Source organism: Pezoporus occidentalis, unplaced genomic scaffold (assembly GCF_034315485.1).
Source record: "Pezoporus occidentalis ecotype Australia unplaced genomic scaffold, CSIRO_AGI_Poc_V1 ctg161, whole genome shotgun sequence".
Taxonomy (NCBI): Eukaryota; Metazoa; Chordata; class Aves; order Psittaciformes; family Psittacidae; genus Pezoporus; species Pezoporus occidentalis.
Genome location: NW_026913437.1, coordinates 1,187,438 through 1,207,454, shown reverse-complemented (window position 1 = coordinate 1,207,454; position 20,017 = coordinate 1,187,438). Strand labels below are relative to the sequence as shown.

At 50.3% G+C, this 20,017-nt stretch overlaps 1 protein-coding gene and 1 long non-coding RNA gene across 2 annotated transcripts; both read left to right on the top strand.

Moving 5' to 3' along the window:
- Nucleotides 1-556: 556 nt before the first annotated feature.
- Nucleotides 557-4,753, top strand: LOC134160621 (protein FAM162B-like). Its single transcript, XM_062612792.1, has 4 exons — nucleotides 557-734; nucleotides 2,551-2,656; nucleotides 3,183-3,291; nucleotides 3,872-4,753. Exons 1-4 carry the CDS (start codon nucleotides 596-598, stop codon nucleotides 3,977-3,979), a joined length of 462 nt encoding a protein of 153 aa, XP_062468776.1. The 5' UTR covers nucleotides 557-595; the 3' UTR covers nucleotides 3,980-4,753.
- Nucleotides 981-2,344, top strand: LOC134160622 (uncharacterized). Its single transcript, XR_009963641.1, has 2 exons — nucleotides 981-1,474; nucleotides 2,156-2,344. It is a non-coding gene; the product is annotated as an uncharacterized LOC134160622 (long non-coding RNA).
- Nucleotides 4,754-20,017: the final 15,264 nt, after the last annotated feature.

Sequence of the window (20,017 nt, the reverse complement as noted above, 5' to 3'; positions counted from 1 at the left end):
AAGGGGCTGCAGGAAACCTGGAGAGGGGCTTGGGACAAGGGATGGAGGGACAGGCCAAGGGGAATGGCTTGAACCTGCCAGAGGGGAGACTGAGATGAGCTCTTAGGCAGAAGCTCTTCCCTGGGAGGGTGCTGAGGCGCTGGCACAGGGTGCCCAGAGAAGCTGTGGCTGCCCCATCCCTGGCAGTGTTCAAGGGCAGGTTGGACACAGGGGCTTGGAGCAAGCTGCTCCAGTGGAAGGTGTCCCTGCCCGTGGCAGGGGTTGGAGCTGGAGGAGCTTTAAGGTCCCTTCCACCGCAGCCAGGCTGTGGTTCTGTGATGTGGTTCTGTGAACTCCGCAGTGTAACCGGTTCTGATAACAGCAGGAAGCGCTGGAAATGCGCCGAGGGGCTGAGGCACCGCGGAGCTCAGCCCTGCCCGCTCGCTCCGCAGGCGCCGCCCGGTCCCGCCGAGGGCAGCTCAGCCTCGTCACGGTGACGCGGCCTGACAGGAAGGGGAAGTTGGGCGGCCATAACTGCCGGCAGCGGCCTGTGCCGTGCTGCGGCCGCCGGGCTGCGTGCTCCGGGCCCGAGGGCAGGCGCTGGGCCGCAGGGGGGATGCTGCGGGTGCTGGGGGGGATGCTGGGGCGCAGCCGCGGGCTGTGGCGGGGGGCTCGGCCCGGCCTGCACCCCAGCAGAGCCGGCGGCGGCAGAGCCAAGGGCGCTGAGGACGGGGCCCTGCAGACGGCTGAGCCAGGTGGGTGGGGAGGGCTCGGGCGCTGTGTCCCGCTGCAGCGCGGGGTGAGAGGGCCTGGTGCTGCCGTGGGGCTGGTGCTGCCGTGAGCCTGGTGCTGCCGTGAGCCTGGTGCTGCCGTGAGCCTGGTGCTGCCGTGGGGCTGGTGCTGCCGTGGGGCTGGTGCTGCCGTGCGGGTCAGGAACGCTCCCGAGCCGTGGAGCAGGGCGGGAGCTCTGAGCAGCGCAGTGCACAGGGTGGGCTGTGTGCTCGATCCTCCTCCTACGGCGCCAAATACAAGCGGCACTTCCATCTTTTACTGTTGTGCGTATCTCTAATACGGAGCTGCTGCGAGGGCTGGAGCAGCTCTGCTCTGGAGCCAGGCTGGGAGAGCTGGGCTGGGGCAGCCTGGAGAAGAGAAGGCTCCTGAAGGGGAGACCTGAGAGCAGCTCCAGTGCCTGAAGGGGCTGCAGGAAACATGGAGAGGGGCTTGGGACAAGGGATGGAGGGACAGGCCAAGGGGAATGGCTTTAACCTGCCCGAGGGGAGACTGAGATGAGCTCTTAGGCAGAAGCTCTTCCCTGGGAGGGTGCTGAGGCGCTGGCACAGGGTGCCCAGAGAAGCTGTGGCTGCCCCATCCCTGGCAGTGTTCAAGGCCACCGCTGGCTGCAGGCCCAGTTCAGCCCCTTGCTGATGTTCCAGATGCAGCTCTCAGCCTCACAGGCATCCTCTGGAAGGGAAGCACAAGAAGCAGGAAAGTAAATGTACCTGGGGTCTGGGTGCCAGGATTTACCCCCAGGGTTTCTCAGCCCTTCACAAGCCCTGGCACGCACGAGCAGGCCAGGGGCTAAGGAGCCTAATGTAATTTCACGAGCACTGTCAGGAAGAGATGCTCCCTCTGCTCTGTTCTGTAGCAGCAGAGATTTCCTTTCAGCCCAGCACCAACAGCAGCCAGGGAGTGCAGGGCACTGAGGCTGGGGCCATCATTATGTCCCTGCACGTCCTGGTCTCCCGTGGGGCATTTCTAACCACCAGTCCCACACTTGCAAGCACAGGGCAGTGTAACCAGGCACCCTGGTTGCACCAGCCTGGGTGTGTGAGCGGTCCCAGGTCCCCAGGTCCCCTGTGATGGCCACTGCACAGGGGTGCAATGCAATAGCCAGGATTTGAGCTAGCCATTGCTGTTTTTTCAGCGTCACCCTACCACTGCCCTTGTCGTGGCCTGTCATTGGGTTTGCTTCCACCAAGAGGAGCCAGAGTCCCTTTCTCATTCCGCTCTCGGTGACAGCATGCTAATGGCATCACCGTAGTAGTCTGGTGGGATGTAATGTATCATCATTAGAGTACAGTAATGTGGTACCCAGCTTGCATGAGAGCTACTGCCAGCCTCCCACCAGGCTGTGCTTTAACAGACCTCATCTCTCCATCAGTGCTTACAGGAGGAGATGCTGTCGAGGAGTTGTTAATGCTGCTGACAGGTTGCTTAACTCACTAGTTGGGCCATTTAAAAGCAAGATGCTTGCAGGTTAAGAGCAATGCTGCGGGCTTGGGTGGCTTCAGCCCCGCATCCTTTCCCCCTTCATCAGGAAGGTTAGAAGACAGTTCTAGTTTAAAACCTACCTAAACAACAACAAATAAAGCACAAAATTAAATAAGCTGCAAGTGTAAGAAAGCCTCTCCCCCCAGCTGCTGGCTCCTTCTGACACAAGAAAGCACATTTGGCTCTCACGGAATAGAGAAGTGTTGTTTTGAACTCGCACTCCTTTCCTGCTGAATGACAGCTTTTTTTCTCCTCCCTTTAAGCTCAGCTCATTGTTTTCTCCTATAAAATGTCCTGCAGGTTACAAGACTTTCCAACACGACAGAAGGCCTACGAACTTTGATAAAAAGGTGTTAGTGTGGGCAGGACGCTTTAAAAGGGAGGAGGACATCCCCAAGCACATATCGTAAGTAGACCTGTCTGAATGATGCTTTTGGATGTGGATGTACAGGTTGAGCTCCCAGTCAGCATTACCCGCAGTGGTGCTCATGTGAGGGGGTTCGCCCTCCTCCGTGCTGATGGGCTCTGCTGCTGCTGAACCTGAATTGTTGGGGAGCATAAACTTTTTGTCATGCCCTGTGAAGGAAACTGTATTGGATACAATACATTTCAGACTAAGCTGGAGCATCTTTTGCAAGACAAGTGGCTTTATATCTAATATGCAGTTTGTTGAGCAGGATTCGTTATTCCTGTTGTTACTGATGACTGTTGGGAGTAGCAGTACCCTGCCTGTGTGGGAGGGTGACTAAATCTTTCCCCTATAAGCTAATTTTTTTGAGGAGTCCTCTGAGAACTTGCAGAAAGAGGAGGCTGAAACACATTGTACATTAATAAGCACTTGCTGGAAGACTTGAGGATTCATTACTCAGCTCCCCATGGTCTCATGTCACACATGCTGCTGCAGGATGGAAACTCTGCTCTGTCCTCCACAGGTCTGAGCTCCTCGAAGCAGCAAGGAGCAACGTCAGGATAAAGGTGTGCTACATCATGATTGCACTGACTGTGCTGGGCTGTTTGGCCATGGTCATCACAGGCAAAGAAGTGAGTGTTGTTTCTTGGTGAACCAACCCACTTAATGTATGGTCTACGTGTGCTCTCTTTGTAAATAAGTATGTGGGAAGCACAGCTGGTTAATGTGCTGGTTAATGTGTTCCTTCTGACCCGCTTTGCCATGAACCTGTGCAGAACAGTGCTCTCTATCATGGTATCTCACCAAGAGGCTGGTCCAAAGGTTGTGGAGTACATTATACAGTGTCAATAGTGCCTGGTCTTGCCCTGCATCTGGGGAGCAGGAGGCTTCCTTGGTCCTGCCTGCCTAGCCTGTGCCACTACAGCCACCAACAGCTGTGGCATTCAATTCTTCCCATCCCAGTGGTGGGCAGTGAGGGTCTGGTGCCTGATTTGTATGCCCCAGTGTACCTGTAAATAGTTATAAGCGTGATTTTCCTGAGAATCAGAGCTGCAAATGGTGAAAAATTGGTAAACCAAGCAAATACATCAACTTCTGTCACTGCAACATACCAAAAGGGTCAGTGGGGTATGAAAGCCACTGGTGCAAATGTGGGGAAACTCAGCGGTGGGGAATGTGTGTGTTCAATGATTTTCATCATTTCCTTTCAAGGCTGCTAAAAAGGATCAAACTCTGGTGCGGATGAACATAGAAAAGAAAGCCAAATGGAGAGCTGAGGTGGAGAAAGAGCAGGAGGCAGCTGTTGGGAAGGCACAATGATTGGCAACAGATTTAATTTGGCAGCAGAAGATAAGTGGTTTGCACACATGGCATATGTACCTGTCTTCATTTAACCCTTCTGAGCCTTTTCACCGAAACTCTTTCAGGGCAAAGACTTGCTCAAAACCTGCTCCATAGCAACTGGGAAACTCCGATGGAAACCCCAGGAGCTGCTTTCTGTGGCCTCTGGTCATTGGCACTGAGTTCAGCCAAAGCACAGACATCTCTTCTAAAGTAGGAAGTGTGGAAAGGACGAATGCAGGACTCCTCAGCTTGGGGTCAGCTTTTTGTGGTACCACTGATGCTCAGCATGGCCTTGGTTCTGTCACCTCACAGCCAGGAAGGATGCAGCCCTACATTGGAGAGCATCCCATTCTCTGCAGTGCCTATAGGGCAGACAGCCTTGGCCAAAAGAGACTGAGGACATGGGGAAGAAGAGTCTGCAATGTTTTCAAAGCACCAACAGGTCCATCACCTCTGCCTCTGAGCCTGCTGCCATCACTATCCTTTCTCCCTTCCCAGCCCTTTGTGGGATTCCGTGGCTGAGGGACCCCATGCCTGGTACGTGAGCCTGGCCTGGAGGCACCCTTTGTCCTTTGAACGTCACTGGTTTTGCTTTATCATCTTCTGCTTCCAGTTGTTGCCATGAAAGTTACCTAGCGCTTGTTTTGTTGTGACTTTAGTTAGGAGTAATTGTTAATACGTGGTTTACTAAAACTGGTTCTTTTTAATCTTCATAGTTCATAAATTCATAATAAAACAGCTGTCCAATTACACCTGAAACAAAGACGTCTCTTCACAGCTTCTTTTAAAGTGTCACCAAACTCTCTGGGATGGTGTTTAACAGATGGGAGATGCTAATGAAGTATTGAAAGTTACATTTTCATTAAGTGATTAAACTTCAAGACAGGCTTTAGTTCATGCTTCTGGGTGCTGACAGTCTGAGCCCCCCTGTAATGCCTCAAGACCTGTAAGACAGGGTGGTGGAGCTGGGTGTGCTGCATGGGACATGGCATGACAGAACCCAGCCATCTCACCCCAGTTGCCATAGGAGATGGCCAGTGCTGTATCCAGCCTCAGCCTTTCTGCAGCATCCTGAGCATCATGCCAGGGCTTGGCCTTTGCAGGGTTTATTACTCAGAGAAATTGCACTTGTGCTTCTGGGGGCTCTGGAAGCTCCTGCTCAGGTTTCTGAGGTTTATTGTGTTAAAAATCAGGTCCACTTACTGCTGCTGTGTCATGACATGAACAAGCTGCTGGCAAGGACAGGATGGGGCATCAGCAGGTGGTCAGCAGCTCTTGGGCTCTGAGTCTCCCTCTCCTGTGATCACTGGGCAGCTTTGTCCCCTCCTGTGCTTCTTAGGAGCACTTTCTCCACGTTGCACCCCCGTTTAGGATGAGGAGCATGTGAGGGGGAACGTTACCTCTGTCACAGCTCAGTGTGTCCAGTCCTTGTTTCCAACTCACAGCCCCATGCAGTACAATTCACCAAAAGTCACGTCTGCTCCCTGTAGTATTGTTCACAAAGCACAACTCAGGGAAGTGAAAATAATGGTCTAAGACAAGTGCAGAGTGAACAAGTCTCTGCTGGGAAGGCACTTCTGGCTGCACAGGTAATGTGGGCGTTTTCATTTTACATGACCTGGTTTTCTTGGTTAGTGCAATAAACCTCAAGAACTACCTCAAAGTTAGTGTTCATTTGGGGACAAGGTGGACCAGCTCTGGCCAGCCTCTTAGATTTATATGTAGTTTTTTCATTCTTAAAGGGCCCAAGCAGCCTGGTCCAGTGGAAGGTGTCACTGCCCATGGCAGGGGCTTGGAACTGGATGAGCTTTAAGGTCCCTTCCAACCTAAACCAGTCTTTTATTGTATGATTCTATGGCTTTCATGTGCCTTTTCTAAGAAGGCAAATATAACAGTTAAATGAACCCATTTCACAAATCCACATCCATGTTCTGAGCTTCCCTGAGTTAGAGCAGGGAAGGAGATGACCATAACCCTATTTAAAGAACAAGCAAATCAACTGTGACTTGTTCCACTCTTTGCTGTGCACTTCCCTCTGCCTGGGAAAAGACAAAAAGCCTGCTTCAGGTGTGAGCTGTTCTCCAGCCTTCTCTAACAGTCTGGGGCTCTGTTGACTCAAGCAAAAAGCTGCTGCGTTACACACTGTCATTAAGGAAAAGTGAATTCCTCAGAAATCCTCCTCTGGGAGCCACTGGTGATGGGCCACTTCTGAGCAATCAGATGACCGAGTGGTTTTGGGCTCTCACAAAGAGCTCTGACTGTTACGGAGGGAATAATTCTGTACCAGTCCTGGCTGCATCATTACTCATTTGAATATCATAACATCCCTCAGAAAGTCAATCAGGCTAATCACTGCCTTGCACTCGGGCAGTGGCAGGTGGCTGCTGGTGTAGCACAGCCTTGGTTGGAGCTGTACCCTGTTGTACTGGAGGCACCAGCACAGGACATTGCACTGCTGATGGCCTCTCCAGTGCTGGGACTTACCACTGCTTGTTAAAATCAGCTTCCATCTGGGTTTGCAAAGTCCTTTAACCCTTCTCTTGAAAAGCTTCTAATTATCAGGGCTTCCTGAGTGTATAATTGCTAATCCTCACCACCCCCTGTTGTGTTGTTTGCTTTAATTTCCCCTCCCATCTATACTACTACAGTGTCACACCTGACCCACAGGTCATTTAAAAAAGGGGCTGGGGGTTGTTATTAGGTAGGAGTGACTCTTTCCTTTTTAACAACGTGCTCTACATTTTCTCAGCTTGCTCCTGAGCACTATGAGGGGGGTTGGCCCCTTCCTGAGGCAGGGAATGGTGCTGGGGAGTGTGCTGTTTTGCTGTGATGCTTAGAGAAACCAAGGGTGAGTCCTTTCAGCTCATATCTCATTTACTACTCTGTACCAGGAGGAAAGAATGCTTCTTCCCCTGCAGGATTTTTGCCATTTTAATGAACTTATATGTGCTGGTGGCTGGTGCCATAGAGATTTGCATTATAATAACAGTTATTAAGGAAGATTTTCCCTGGTAGCTGGAGTTGATCTAATTCTGTTTCCATTAAAGTCAGTGCTGCAGTTCCTCCTGGCTGTGGATTAAGGTTATCATCCACCACTTCTTGAAGTTCCAGGGATTTTCAGAGATTTGGCTGCCCTAGGGAGCCAGGCTGCTGTGGGGCAGAGCTGCGTGTACTGAGCTTGCCAACGCGGTAAGATCAAGCTCCTGTGGAAAGCTCTGCACTGTGAGCATCCCAGTGCCTCCAAGGACATGTGTGACATTGGAAAGCCTGAGCTCAGGAGATCTCAGTCCCTTCCTTACTCGTTTTACCTCTGGTTGTGACCTGCTCAGGGGGTTTCTAGTGGTTGATTTCTTTCCATCTATTGACTATGTGCAGCACTTCTGAGATGCAGCGAGGCTGATGTGATCCTGCACTTGCAAAGGGCTTTTTCCCTGGATGCAGGTGACATCTTGCCAAAAGAAAGGTCTCTTTTTAAAGACTGCTCTGTTCTTTCAGTGTTTAATCTCTCACCAAGCTGGGAGACTGCTGCTTGTTTTGAGGCTGAAAGCACCCAGTTTCATCACCCAGGCATTGGATGTTGTCTTCAGTCTGGGGTATAAAATATCTCATCTCGGCTTTTTCCTGTGTGTAAGTAGTCACCCCTCAGCTCTTGTTGGCAGTCAAATTCCTACTATGTTTAAACACTTGTAGTTCATAACCATTGCTTCGTGGGTATCACTGCTGCTGGCCAGTTAAGTGATTGACACTATCATGAATTTATTCTTGTATCAAGCGATTTACTACATTAGTAACCTCTTTGTAAGAAATCCCAATTGATTTTTTTGTTTGCTTTAGGATAGAATCAATAATCTGGTACCTTTGCAGAAGGAAAGGATGTAAAAGCTTTCCAGACTTCACTGCCTACCCTGGGAAATTCAACAGCACAGTGGTTAAGCATCAGAAACTTGCTCTCCTCTCTCTGAACCCTGTGGGGAGCAGCATGGCCAGCCAGCCACAGATCTGCTTTTGCTCCTGGGATTGCCAAGGGACAGTTCAAAGGAACTTCAAGGTTAAAGGTCTCCTCTGGGTGAGATGCAGTTATGGTCTGGATCGCCAAAGGGACCTGCTCCCTTTTACCACAAAGATCTTTCCAGCTTGGAGCAGCCTTGTGCTTTCTCATATGCTCAAGAGCATCACATTGAGTAAGTGCTGGTGGCTGCTGGGCCGCAGGTACCTGGGGTCCTTGTGCTCATCATCCTTTCAGAGAGGGCTTAAGCATCCCTCTCCTACGTGGGTTGGGACAGTCATTCTAGCCTAGCAGCAAAGCAAGGCCAGTGTTCAGTAATGTGAATTAATTAATGGGTTACATTAATGCAGTGAGGTAGCATTAAAGCAATTTTCCATGGTTAAATAGTCTGATGATTGTTAGTGCTGTATGATTTAATGTAGAACCTCTGTGACAGTGATAGTGACGCTGTCCTGTCACAGTGACAGTTCGGGAGCAGGTAGCCCCTGAAGGGCTCTGAAAGGACCTGACCATTTAATTTCTTTGCTCTATAAAGGATCCCAACACAAACCCCAACACTACATTACACTCATGTGGTGTGCTCTGCATGGTGCCGTCACCATGCATTGCTGGCTCCCCTGTAGCTATCATCTTAACATAAGCATTGTCCTGCAACAGATTTTTAACAGCAGGGCTATAATCTTTACCAAGGACATCCATTAGGGCTGTAAAGATGTCATTAGAGCAATCCTGCGCCAGGGGGGATGGAACAATATCCAGAATGGTTTCAGACTGCACTAAGGGGCTGGAGCAAACCTTGAAAGACAGTCAAATATCACAGCGTTTCAGTGCTCCGAGCCCCATGAGAGAGCAATTTCACTTGGCAAACAAAGCTTAATGCAAAGCAAAAACACAACCATTACATGTTGCTGTCTGCCTTTGTTTCCTTTCCCCTCTCCTGAGAGCCCTTGTGCAGGCGGCCCCGGGGATGCTGAGTGGGGCACCTACTGCAGTGGCAGGAGCCCAAGGAAGGGGCTGTGGAGTGACTCCCTTAGGGGCAGTCCTGGTTGTCCCGGGAAGAACGAGGACAGAGTGCTCAGCAGAGCCGCTTGAGCATGAATATTTGATTTGCTTCAAGTAGCCAGAGAGGAACTAATAATGATTAAAAGACAAATTCCTGGCGGGAGTGTGCCTGCGCCGGAGCTCGAGTCACCCACCTCCACATCCGCACACATCCCCTTCCCGCGCACGGAGCTATGCACCAGCCTTCAAATTAGCTGCAATACCCCGCGGGTTTTTTGCTTTACACATATATTTGCATAAAGGGAAGTAAAATCTCTGCAGCCTACCTTTATCTCCAAAGTAGGCTTCCCTTGAGACACAGTGCAAGAGCGTGGCTGTCTCGTCTGGGGGAGGAGTGATGCAAATTCTGCTTTCCGCCCTGTGGAAAGAACCTGGAAGTTTTGCACAGAGAAGAGGCAGCCAAGAATCTGCTTGAACTACTGCTGGGGGGGTCAATCCCTGCCTTCAGCAGCTCCCGAAGCACACCACAAAGCAGTCAGTGCCACGTTGTCCCTTTCAGAGGTGGGGAAGCCTGCATCCCCGGGAGCAGGGCTGCCCTGAGAGAGGGCAAGAACAAGTGTGGGCTGGCAGAGGCATCACCCCTTTATGGCCTTCTTTTGCTTTTAGAGCTGAGCACTTTGGATGACAGAGATTTAAGGGCTGAGGTTTGGGGTGCTGGAAAGGAATCCTCATCACCCAGGGGCCTGGAAATACAGTGGAGCTCTGCCTAAGACCCCGCTTGTTGGCCAGCCCCTGGGAGTGTCACTGGTGAGTGATGATATGTAATACAGGAAAGAGCCCAAATGTGGCATGAGAGAAAGGATGGCTTTGCCCCACTCTTCATCTGACTCCCTCCTCCCTGTTAACAGTGTCTTTATCAACAAGGAAAAGTGATTTGGGTCACTTCTCCCCCTCAGCCAGGGATCATGACCTGGGAATGAAGGCAGGCTCCCATATGTGCTTCCCAGCACTCTCATGGGGGCTTGGCTTGGATCTGGATGCTCTCACACAGCAGTTGGTGCAAGCTTAGCACTTCCCAGCTAATGTGCTCCCTTGCTGCTCTGTATGCAGGTATACTTCTATAAACAGCACTAAAACCCTCCACTTGACCAATAAAACAGGCATTGGAGCTCTGACATCCAGGCAGCAGAGCTGAGATAGCGGCTCCTTTGGAAGCTAATGCTCTGCGGAGGCTGAGCAGTTGTGATTCTAACTATAGCTATTACCCTCCATGCTCCCACCTGCTGTCTCGCTGCCCTCACCAGGCTGTGGCTGTGTCAATGGGTCCCCAGCTCCACAGCACCGATCCCCCTGGATGCTTTGTGATTGGGGCAGCTTGGGTGCTCAGCAGCTTTGCAGTGTTTGGATGGGTGTCACTGTTGTTCACTGAGATTGTGCCTGGGGTGAGCTCTGTTTGCAGCCTGGCAAACCCAGTTCCCACAGGGAAGGGATCGGCACTGTGTGTGCTGCTCATCAGGATGCTGCTGTGCATCAGGACCACCAACATCTCACCGCCTGGCTTACGTATTGCCTGAGAAAGCATGTTGCTGAAGGGGAAGCCTGTGTGCCTGGTGTAAAATGGTGTGTTTAGGTGAACTGTGTGACGTTTATCTGCTCCATAAACCTGGGAGCGGTTTTACAGCCCTGGTCTTCCAAAAATGCAGGCTTTGCTCTGGGGAGGTGGTGGAGGAGGGAGCAGCTCATGGTAGGAGAAACAAGTGTGTATAAAGAGCCCTGCTAAGTGCAAACTGTAGAGCCAGGCTGAGAGAGCTGGGCTGGGTCAGCCTCGAGGAGAGAAGGCTCCTGAAGGGAAGACCTTAGAGCAGCTCCAGTGCCTAAAGGGGCTGCAGGAAAGCTGGAGAGGGGCTTGGGACAAGGGATGGAGGGACAGGCCAAGGGGAATGGCTTTAACCTGCAGGGACTGGAGCTGGATGGGCCCTAGAGTCTGTTCCAACACAAACCAGGCTGGCATTCTGTGTTTTAAAACCGGAAACAACAGCCTGGCTTCTGTGGGGAAGTGCAAGAGCCGCTTTAGAACTTTGAGATTTTAATTGACTGCAGAACAGCTTTTAACCTGGGTTGAAACTCCAGGCAGATTTGCATAACAATTGATAAAAGCTCCACTACTTCCCACAGCCAGACCATAGAAACCCGTTTCTGCTCGGGTTTATGTTTTAAGTGCTTCTAACAACGGAGCAATTCAGTGTTCCAGCACAATTTGCAGGCTCTACGGCAATAGCCGGCTGCAGAGAAAACTCCTCCTGGCATCGCCTCAGTCCCGCCTGGAGGCCTGAACACATTTGAGTTCACACTTCTCTCCCTTTACCTTGCCCTTCGCCCAGGGTTTTGTTTAACACCGAAATCCCTCCAGAATGTGCTGGTTTGATGTCGTGTTTCAGAAAAAGCCATTAAGCCCTCATTCACCTCCGTGAGCAAAACAGCTTTTATTACTGCCTTTAGCTGTGATGAGTGAAAGCTCCAAGCTGTCAGCTCGAGCTGCAGGAAGAGCCCTGGTGCTGTGCTCAGGTTTTGTATTAAAAAAGGATGAGGAACAGCACATCTACGTGGCAGGGAGCAGCCGGGAAGGTGAGAACACACAGAGCATTCCTCATTAATGTCGTGGTTCGGTCAGGATGCGAAAGCTGTCAAGTGAGGAGGAGACAGCGGGGCCTGAGTTTCTGTCCACTCGGTCCCTGTTTGCCCACGTTTTCTCCTTTCCAAGCAGGAAGCTCAGGGTCCAGGCAAGCCCCTGCTCATTTACCTCTGTGCACCGGCAGGTATCTGTGCCTGCCTCCCATCTCCTCCAGCCCGGAGGAAATCTCTCCAGGCTCTTCCGTGATTTACTGGCAACCTCCTCCAGCAGGTCACAGAATCAGCTCCTGGGTGTGGAAAGGGACTCGCTGAGCCGGGCTAGGCAAAGAAATCAGGTCTCCTTTTTGCTCCCCCAAGGAGCTCCACCTCCGCAGAGATGTGGCTGCGATGCCTGGGTACAGATCAGGCAGTTCGCACCTTTAGAGACGCACGATTGCTTGTTCTAAGGAAGCCTTCCTGAGCCAAGGCTCTGCCCGCAAGTTTCAGCAGGGTGTGTGAAATCAGAGCCCGGAGATTTCCCCGCTCCTGTAAGTTTAGTGCCACAGCCTTTCCTTTCAGCCTGTTCAGCAGCCAGGCTGCCACTCAATACAACTTGTCTCCAATCGAGGATTTTGACCTTCGTTTATTCTACTCCAGTGGGTGGCATCTTGTAGCCATTAGAGGCAGTTCATTGGTACCCAAGGAGCAGGCAGGTATCATTAGAAATACTAACTATCACCTTTGGGGCACCAGTGAGGGTCCTGAGGAGCAGCAGTGCACCCGGGTGGCTTTCAGAGGGAGGCTGGGAGCTTAGGAGATGCCCTCAGAGGTGCTCCTGCCTTCATTGCCGATCAGTACCATTCTGATTAATCATGTTTAGAGCTCAGTGAATCCGTGCTCTTGCTGGGCAAGGATACAGCAAAGCTGCTCTGAGCAAAGGGCAGTGAGCGGGTTCTGAGGGTAGGACTTGCTCCCACTTTAAACAGGTCTTTGTTGGTGCAAAACTGAGCTCGTGTAGGACCCATCAGTGTCTCTGGTTCTCCTTCCCTTGGCCTTTTCCCCTTTGAGGGAAGGCAATTTCTTCAGTTTTTCACTGCTGTTGCCTTTCAGTGAGTTTGGAAACGAGGGACGGTTTCCTTCTCTTTCCAGCAGGGACATGTATGGGGTGAAGGCAGAAAAAGACCTTAGGAGGACAGGAGGGCTCTGCTCCGCACCTGCCTGCCCTGCCTCACCTCATCCGTCCTGGCCACCAGCGTCAGGTCTACAAGGGAATATCTGCCCTTTGACTGGCACAGTGTTTTGAGTGCAGGAGTGACACAAACCGGAGCTGTAGTTATGGTGAACAGCAGGTATGAAAGGAAAGAATTCACCCCTTTGCACTTTCTTCTATGTGTAAATTGCAACACTTCAAACCCAGCATCATTAAACTGTCCAAGGAAAATGGGAATTCATGTAAAGACAGGTTGATTCCTGCTTCTGCATGGACCAGACCCACCAAAATGACTTTCTCTAGCATCGGCTCTTCCATCACCAGCAGAGTGAGGCCAAGAATCAAAACCAGCCAAGGAAGCATCTGCCTCTTTTTTATCCTTACCAGATGCCATGACCTGCACTGGGGAGTTCCCCACACTTCTGAACGGTTGACTGAAGGTGCAATTTATTTCCTGTCAGACATTCATATGCTTCAGTGTGCTGAGCACAGCCCTGCTTGCTCAGAGCCAGCATCCCTGGTGCAACGTGTTCCCTGCCTGTGTGAGCTGCTCTGCACCACATCTCCTCATCCACGTCCAAATCCCTGCTCACCAAACGTGCTGCTGCCCTCACCCCTTGGATGGTTATTGGGCTTTTGAGCTTTAACTGCTCGTGCAGTGTGTGCAGTTCTTATCATAGAATCCCAGGCTGGTTTGTGTTGGAAGGGACTCTAAAGCTCATCCAGTTCCAGTCACAGTATCACAGTATCACAGTATGCTAGAGATTGGAAGGGACCTCGAAAGATCATCTAGTCCAATCCCCCTGCCGGAGCAGGAACACCTAGATAATGTTACACAGGAATGTGTCCAGGCGGGCTTTGAATGTCTCCAGGGAAGGAGACTCCACAACCTCCCTGGGCAGCCTGTTCCAGTGTTCCGTCACCCTCACTGAGAAGAAGTTTCTTCTCAAGTTTAAGTGGAACCTCTTGTGTTCCAGTTTGCACCCATTACCCCTTGTCCTATCATTGTTTGCCGCTGAGTAGAGCCTGGCTCCATCCTCGTGACACTCCCCCTTCATATATTTATAGACACTAATAAGGTCACCCCTCAGTCTCCTCTTCTCCAAACTATAGAGACCCAGCTCCCTCAGTCTTTCCTCATAAGGGAGATGCTCCACTCCCTTAATCATCTTGGTTGCCCTGCGCTGGACTCTCTCCAGCAGCTCCCTGTCCTTCTTGAACTGAGGGGCCCAGAACTGGACGCAGTATTCCAGACGGGGTCTCACCAGGGCAGAGTAGAGGGGAAGGAGGACCTCTCTCGACTCTCTGCCACGGGCAGAGACACCTTCCACTAGAGCAGCTTGCTCCAAGCCATCTGCCAGTATTTTCAGCTATGAATCAAAGCACATTCTCCGAGACATGGCTGAGTCCTTGCTTCCATGGCAGTTATGGATGGAGGTGTATGTGTTTATTTCTTTTTAAATGACTGGATGCGATAAAGTTCTAATTTTTAATGGTTGAATCATGCGTTTTGAAAGGCAGATTTTTCCTCTTCCTTTGCCACTGATATAACATCATTATGTTGTTTGTAGGAATTACAGTTTTTATCTTCCTGTCAACAAAATATGCATGCAAATAGACTTGGATTATTTATAGAGCAACATCAAATTAAACTGCTTGTATAATGACTTAAAACTGGTTATCGCCATCCTGCATAATATCTGTTTAAACACACCACTTGCAACAAGCTTTCCTAATCAAAGGAGGAAACAAAAACACAATGTCACTAATTTTATGCATGCCATAATGTGCTGTTCAGCTCAGCATCGCAGCCCTGTGCAGTGCAGGAGAGGGACGCTGGGTTTACCCATATGCACTTCCTACGAACACATTAGGGGCAGCACTTCTCAGGTTTTACATCTCTGGTTTGAGTCTGGGAGGAAGCACGAGGTCTCCCATCAGTTACTAAACACAAGCCTAAAAGGCAGCTCCTTGACTTGGGTAGACCCTCCATTTGCTGCCATCTTGATCAGGTTTTTTTCTCGTCTCATATAAATTCTCTCTGCTTCTTGCTGTTGTTTTTAAAACAGGAAATTTCAATGCAAAATAAGTCCCTAATAAGGCACTAAAGGAATCAAGAATGAACAGCACAGGAGCTCAAGCCAACTCCACACAGAGAGCTGCCCGAAGGAAGAAGTCAGCAGGAATAGCAGGAGGTGGATTTTTAACTTGCTTCTAGCTTTTGCAAGGAATGGTCTTAGGAATGTGAAATAACAGACAGTTAATCCAACCAAGTTTGAGTCCCAGGCGATTTATTGCTAGTCTTCCGAGAGGGAAAAGCCCGATGCCCACCTTATTGGTGCTGCTTGTGTAACGCTCCGTGCGAGGCAGCAGGTCTGGTATGCAGCACTATGGCTCGTGTGGGAAACCCTGCCCTACATCCATTAAACCAGGTTTTCCCAAAGAGCAGTGCCCACATTGCTGGCAGCAGGCCTGGGCAGGCTCCATGTCCTCCTGGAGCAAGGATGTGCTCCCAGGCTGGGAAACAGCAGCACTGTCTCTGTGCTTCACTGAGCACATCCGGGTACAGATACCCCAGCCCTGGCACAGTGGAGAATTAAGGACAGCAAAACCCACACCCCAGCCTTCGTTTTGGGGGTCCCGTGTAGGATAAGGGAGGCTTGGAAGGCTTTGATGGATGGATGGAGGGATGGATGGATGGATGGATGGATGGATGGATGGATGGATGGATGGATGGATGGATATCAGCACATTCGAAGGCAAAGGGAGAAACAGAACAGGGAACTGAAGCAGTGGAGAGTACATGATTCTGTGATCTCTGCACAAGCGCAGCACAGGAAGGATTTACCCCAGCTTTGAAAAGGGCAGAAAGTGAAATGCAAGGACGTTGCCTCTATAGAGCACTCTTCACCTGAAACCACAGTCCAAAGAGGCTTTGATGTGCTCTCCCCCATCGCAGGATTTTCTGATGTTTGTCATCGCCAGTCCACACGGTACCTTTCTGAACCTGCAGATTATCAGTGCAAATCCCGTTGGCTCAAGTTCTTCGTGTCAGATGTAGACTTGGTTTTGATTAGAAAGGAGAATTTCACATCAGAGAGAACTGTAGCTTCAAATCTGGTGTGCAAAGAGCTGAGTGACTGCAAAAGGACAGGATCCTGTGAAATAACACTCATTTGCTTTAATTGCCATGAAGCTAGGTTAAGCCTTGCCTCATTATGATACCATTAGGTGCATTAATACCTTCTGACATTAAACTGTGGATTGATCTTGGGATGCTGTGGAGACCATGCTGGCTTTCCAGAATGCCTGGAAATGTTTCGTGTCTTGATGTGAAAAATGATGAAAGGGATAAGAGTCTATTAGACAGGAGTCCTGTGTGGTGCTGTGAAATCCAGTATCTCCTGGTTGAATAGAGGGATTTGACATGGAGCATGGTACGATAGAAGGAGTCCATAGCCAGGATAAGTCAGGATATAGCAGCAGTAAGACAAAAGATATATAAAATGAAAAGCTGCAAGTTCAAGTGGCTTCAGGGCTTTAATGGAAAATCTTTGATTTGTAAAGAGTCCAAAGGCTAGAAGTGAAGGGTGTGGGTATCACTAATCTCAAGAGTTGGCTGTTCTCCTGCATCCATCCATCTAACATTAACAATGAAAACCAGTCTCTCCCAGTAACTGTGTGCACCAGAAATGTTCCCTGTGTTGCTCCTATTGGCATCTCCTTGCTGGCTGGATTTCAGCCAGTGGAGCAGTCAGCTTTGCCTAGGACGGGGTAGGCCTGGAAATCAGGGGGAGCTCAGCTCTGCCCGGGAGTTGTGGAGGTTAACTCAAAACACTGAAGTCACGTGCAGCAAAGAACTAGTCAAGTGTGCTGCTTTGGAAAGGGAGGGCAGATCACTCGTACCCTTTTTTATGTATCTCTAACTTTCAGTTAAAGATGAGCTTGAAATCAGCCTGATTGCCACTGTGGGGGATTAGGGACAGGCCCCTTGATTCCTTGACTTGAAGATGTTTTGTTCCTGGCTCCGCTCTATGATCAGCAGTGGCCGAGCTTTAAGAGTACCTGTGAGTGGGTTTTAGCTCTCTTGACTTAGCCAAGGGAAGTCAACAAGGCCTCAGCCTGTGTTTTAATTACCACAGCATGAGAAGCGTGCAGCAGTGATTGGTGGTGCAGATGATATGGATCTGGTGTTTGATGGAGTCCATGACTTGTTCCTCGCTGCTGTGCACAAAGCATGCTGAGGATACTGCCTGTACCCTCACTTCATCCCTGGTCCCACTACTCACCTAGAAGCACTTCATTAGCTGTTGTTTAGGGATGTAACTAAACCTCATCTTCACACAGTGATTCTAATGATGTCCTTTAAAGTGTGATTTCTCACTGCAAAAGCTCCTTGACTGGGAAGAGTTTTCCCTTGTGCTCTGTACCAGCTCAGAGCATCATTCCTCCTTTACAGCTGTGAACCCTAATTCAGGTGCCTTCAGCATATTATTTACATCACTGAGCACTGTTCAGTTTTGGGGAGAGGGGAGAAAATAAATCACTTCCCCTCATTATCTTTGCTCCATTTCATCTTTAAAAATCCACATGACCAGCTGGGATCAAGGCAAGGATATTTCTAACATCTTTTCCTCCTATCAAGCAAAATCAAAGCTGCAGAACTCCACAGGGCTGGCTGCTGATTGAAGTGCAATCACTTGCAATGACTGCAGCCTGTGGGTGATTGGCTTCTGGAAGCCAACGGCCAAAGCTGACCGCAGGGCAGGGTGGAAGACCCTCATGGAGATGAGAACCAGGTGGCTTTGGCCCTCTGGCTCAGGATGATAAGCAGGAAAATACAAGCAGCAGCTGAAGGATTAAGGGAGGAGCTGCAAGGGACCAGTTTATATGAGCCTCTGGCACAGAGAGAAGTAAGGGTTGATGCTGGTGGGCAGGAGCTGGAGCGCATAGGAGGGGACTGAGGCTGGGAAGGTAAGTGAGAAACAAGGGTGAAAAGAGAGAGGCACAACAGGATCCCCTTTCCTGGGGAGGTGAAGGGGTCAGCTCTTTCTAAGGTTATTTGCTCTGCATGAATCAGCAGCTGCCTGAGGTGCTGCTGGGTTTGCTCTATGCTTTTGGTTTCAGGATGAGCTACAAGCACCCTTGGTTTAGGGAAGGGGACTTTTCCTTGAAGCAAAACTCCACAGCCCCAAAATCACTGCCTTTCCCCTAGCTATCTGCTGGCATCGATTCAGGAAGGGGGGGGGGGGCAAGTCTCTGCTTCTGGGCCCCATTTTCTCCAGCTCTGAGCCATGCAGGGGCTTGCTGTGCTTGAGCCCCATGGCCCTTGGGCCCTGGAGCCCTCCATGGGAAGGCAGTGTCCAGTCTTGTGGTGGTGAAGTGAACGGGTTTGGTGCAGGTGGGGAAGCTGGCGCTGGAGGGCAGCCTCCTTCGGAGGAGAATTAGCTCCTATTAGGACTAAGCTTCAACTCAATTATGTTAGCTACACTGGGATAATTTCAATTAGCTCCACACATCTGATGCTATCGTGCCTGTTTTGCTTAGGCAGCGTTTGCCCTGGGTTGTGTTTTTGCTCATGTGCCGGCCTTTGCCATGAATTAAAGTCTTGCCCGGTTTCGAGGTGCTTTGCATTCATGCTCTGAGCCCCGTGGTTTATCAGATTGTTCAGGGTATTGAAATAACTTATTGGAAGCAGCTTCTTTTTGATTAAACCTCACCTGTGATGTGGAGGCTGAGTTCATTTCTCTGCCTCTCTTATTGAGCTGGTATCAACCCTCAGCCTGTGCAGCCTCTCAGATGATTGCAAATGTTCTTTTAAGTTCCTGTGCCCACCTACCCCTCTGGTTCTCACTTAGCAGCTGCATACCTCTCATGTCACACATCCGATAGAGCTTACGTGCGGGCAACATCTCTTCATTTGGAAGAGAAAATGTGCTTTGGCACGAAAGAAGGTTAACTGATCTGGTTGAAGATGTCCTTGCTCATTGCAGGGGGTTGGACCAGATGAGCTTTCAAGGTCCCTTCCCACCCAAACCATTCTGTGATTCTTTAAGTAGAGAAAATGAGCTCTATGGCCTTTGGTGCAGTGACTTGTTCCCCTGGGGTAGGACATGGTTAAGAGCTTCACCTATAAGGCTTTGGGGTTGTCTTGTGCCAGCGATGAGAGGATGTAGCCTCCTCTTGAGCAGGTCACAGTCCCAGAAGGGCCCTGTGGGTCTGTTCTCTGTTCAGGAATGGGGCTGCAACACTCCCCACCCCCTGCTTTGTGCCAAGCTTAAAAGGAAACCTAAAACCAACAACCAAACAACTGTGTTTTGTGTCCCTTCCCCGCACCCTCTGCAGCTCTGGGCTGGCTGAATCCCCTCCCTTTGTCTTCTTTCCTTTATTTCTCACGTTTCCAGGCTGATGTGTGATGCTCTCTTATTGCTTTCCTTTTCCCTTATTTCTTACCATGTGCTAGCTGTATAATTACATGATCTCAGCCTCTGCCGTTCCTTCCTGCTCTGAGGGGCCCGTTGCTACCCAGATGGCTCTGACTTCACTCCCCAGAAGGCTGCTGTACAGCAGCATCTGCTCTGCTCTCCCAAGGACAGGAGCAATGCCCGTGTCAGGCTGGAGACCTCTGCTCTCTTGTAGTTATTCTCGGTTGGTTTTAGCCTAAGCAGTGTGCCAGGTGATTGGACACGTCAGAGATGTGATGGTGTCATCTGAAGGATGGTCTGTGGTCAATAGCAAAGTAAACTTGTGGTTGTCTTGTAATAATTAAAACCAGCTCAGGCAATCGATACAGCTCAGTTTAGCTCCTGCTCGGGTTCAGGCTTTCTCTTTAATTAAACTTGCTTCAGTGCCCTTTTCTTCCTTCGCTTGCATCAGTAATGCCACCCGTTTGCATACATAAATGCAGCGGGAAGGATGCACTCAAGCCAGCTGCATGGGAAATCTTGATTGAACAGTTGGAGGAGGAAAAGGCTGATTTGCCAGGAAGGTTCCTGATGCATTTTCAAGAGGAAGGCAGACTCGGCTGGGAGAAGCCAGTCCAGCCCCTTCACAGGGAAGGGGAAGGGTGCTGGCAATGAGTGGTGTGACTTGTGGTACTGTGAATCCTCTGGTGATGCTCATCTGTTATGGAAACAGCAGGGATCCCCATTTACTGCAAGTCTTGCTCTAGCTATGCAGACAGACC

Coding starts and splice junctions, on each gene's coding strand:
- LOC134160621 (XM_062612792.1), top strand. CDS start 596: ATGCTGCGGGTGCTGGGGGGGATGCTGGGGCGCAGCCGCGGGCTGTGG. Junction 735..2,550: donor CCTGCAGACGGCTGAGCCAG/GTGGGTGGGGAG, acceptor AATGTCCTGCAG/GTTACAAGACTTTCCAACAC. Junction 2,657..3,182: donor GACATCCCCAAGCACATATC/GTAAGTAGACCT, acceptor TGTCCTCCACAG/GTCTGAGCTCCTCGAAGCAG.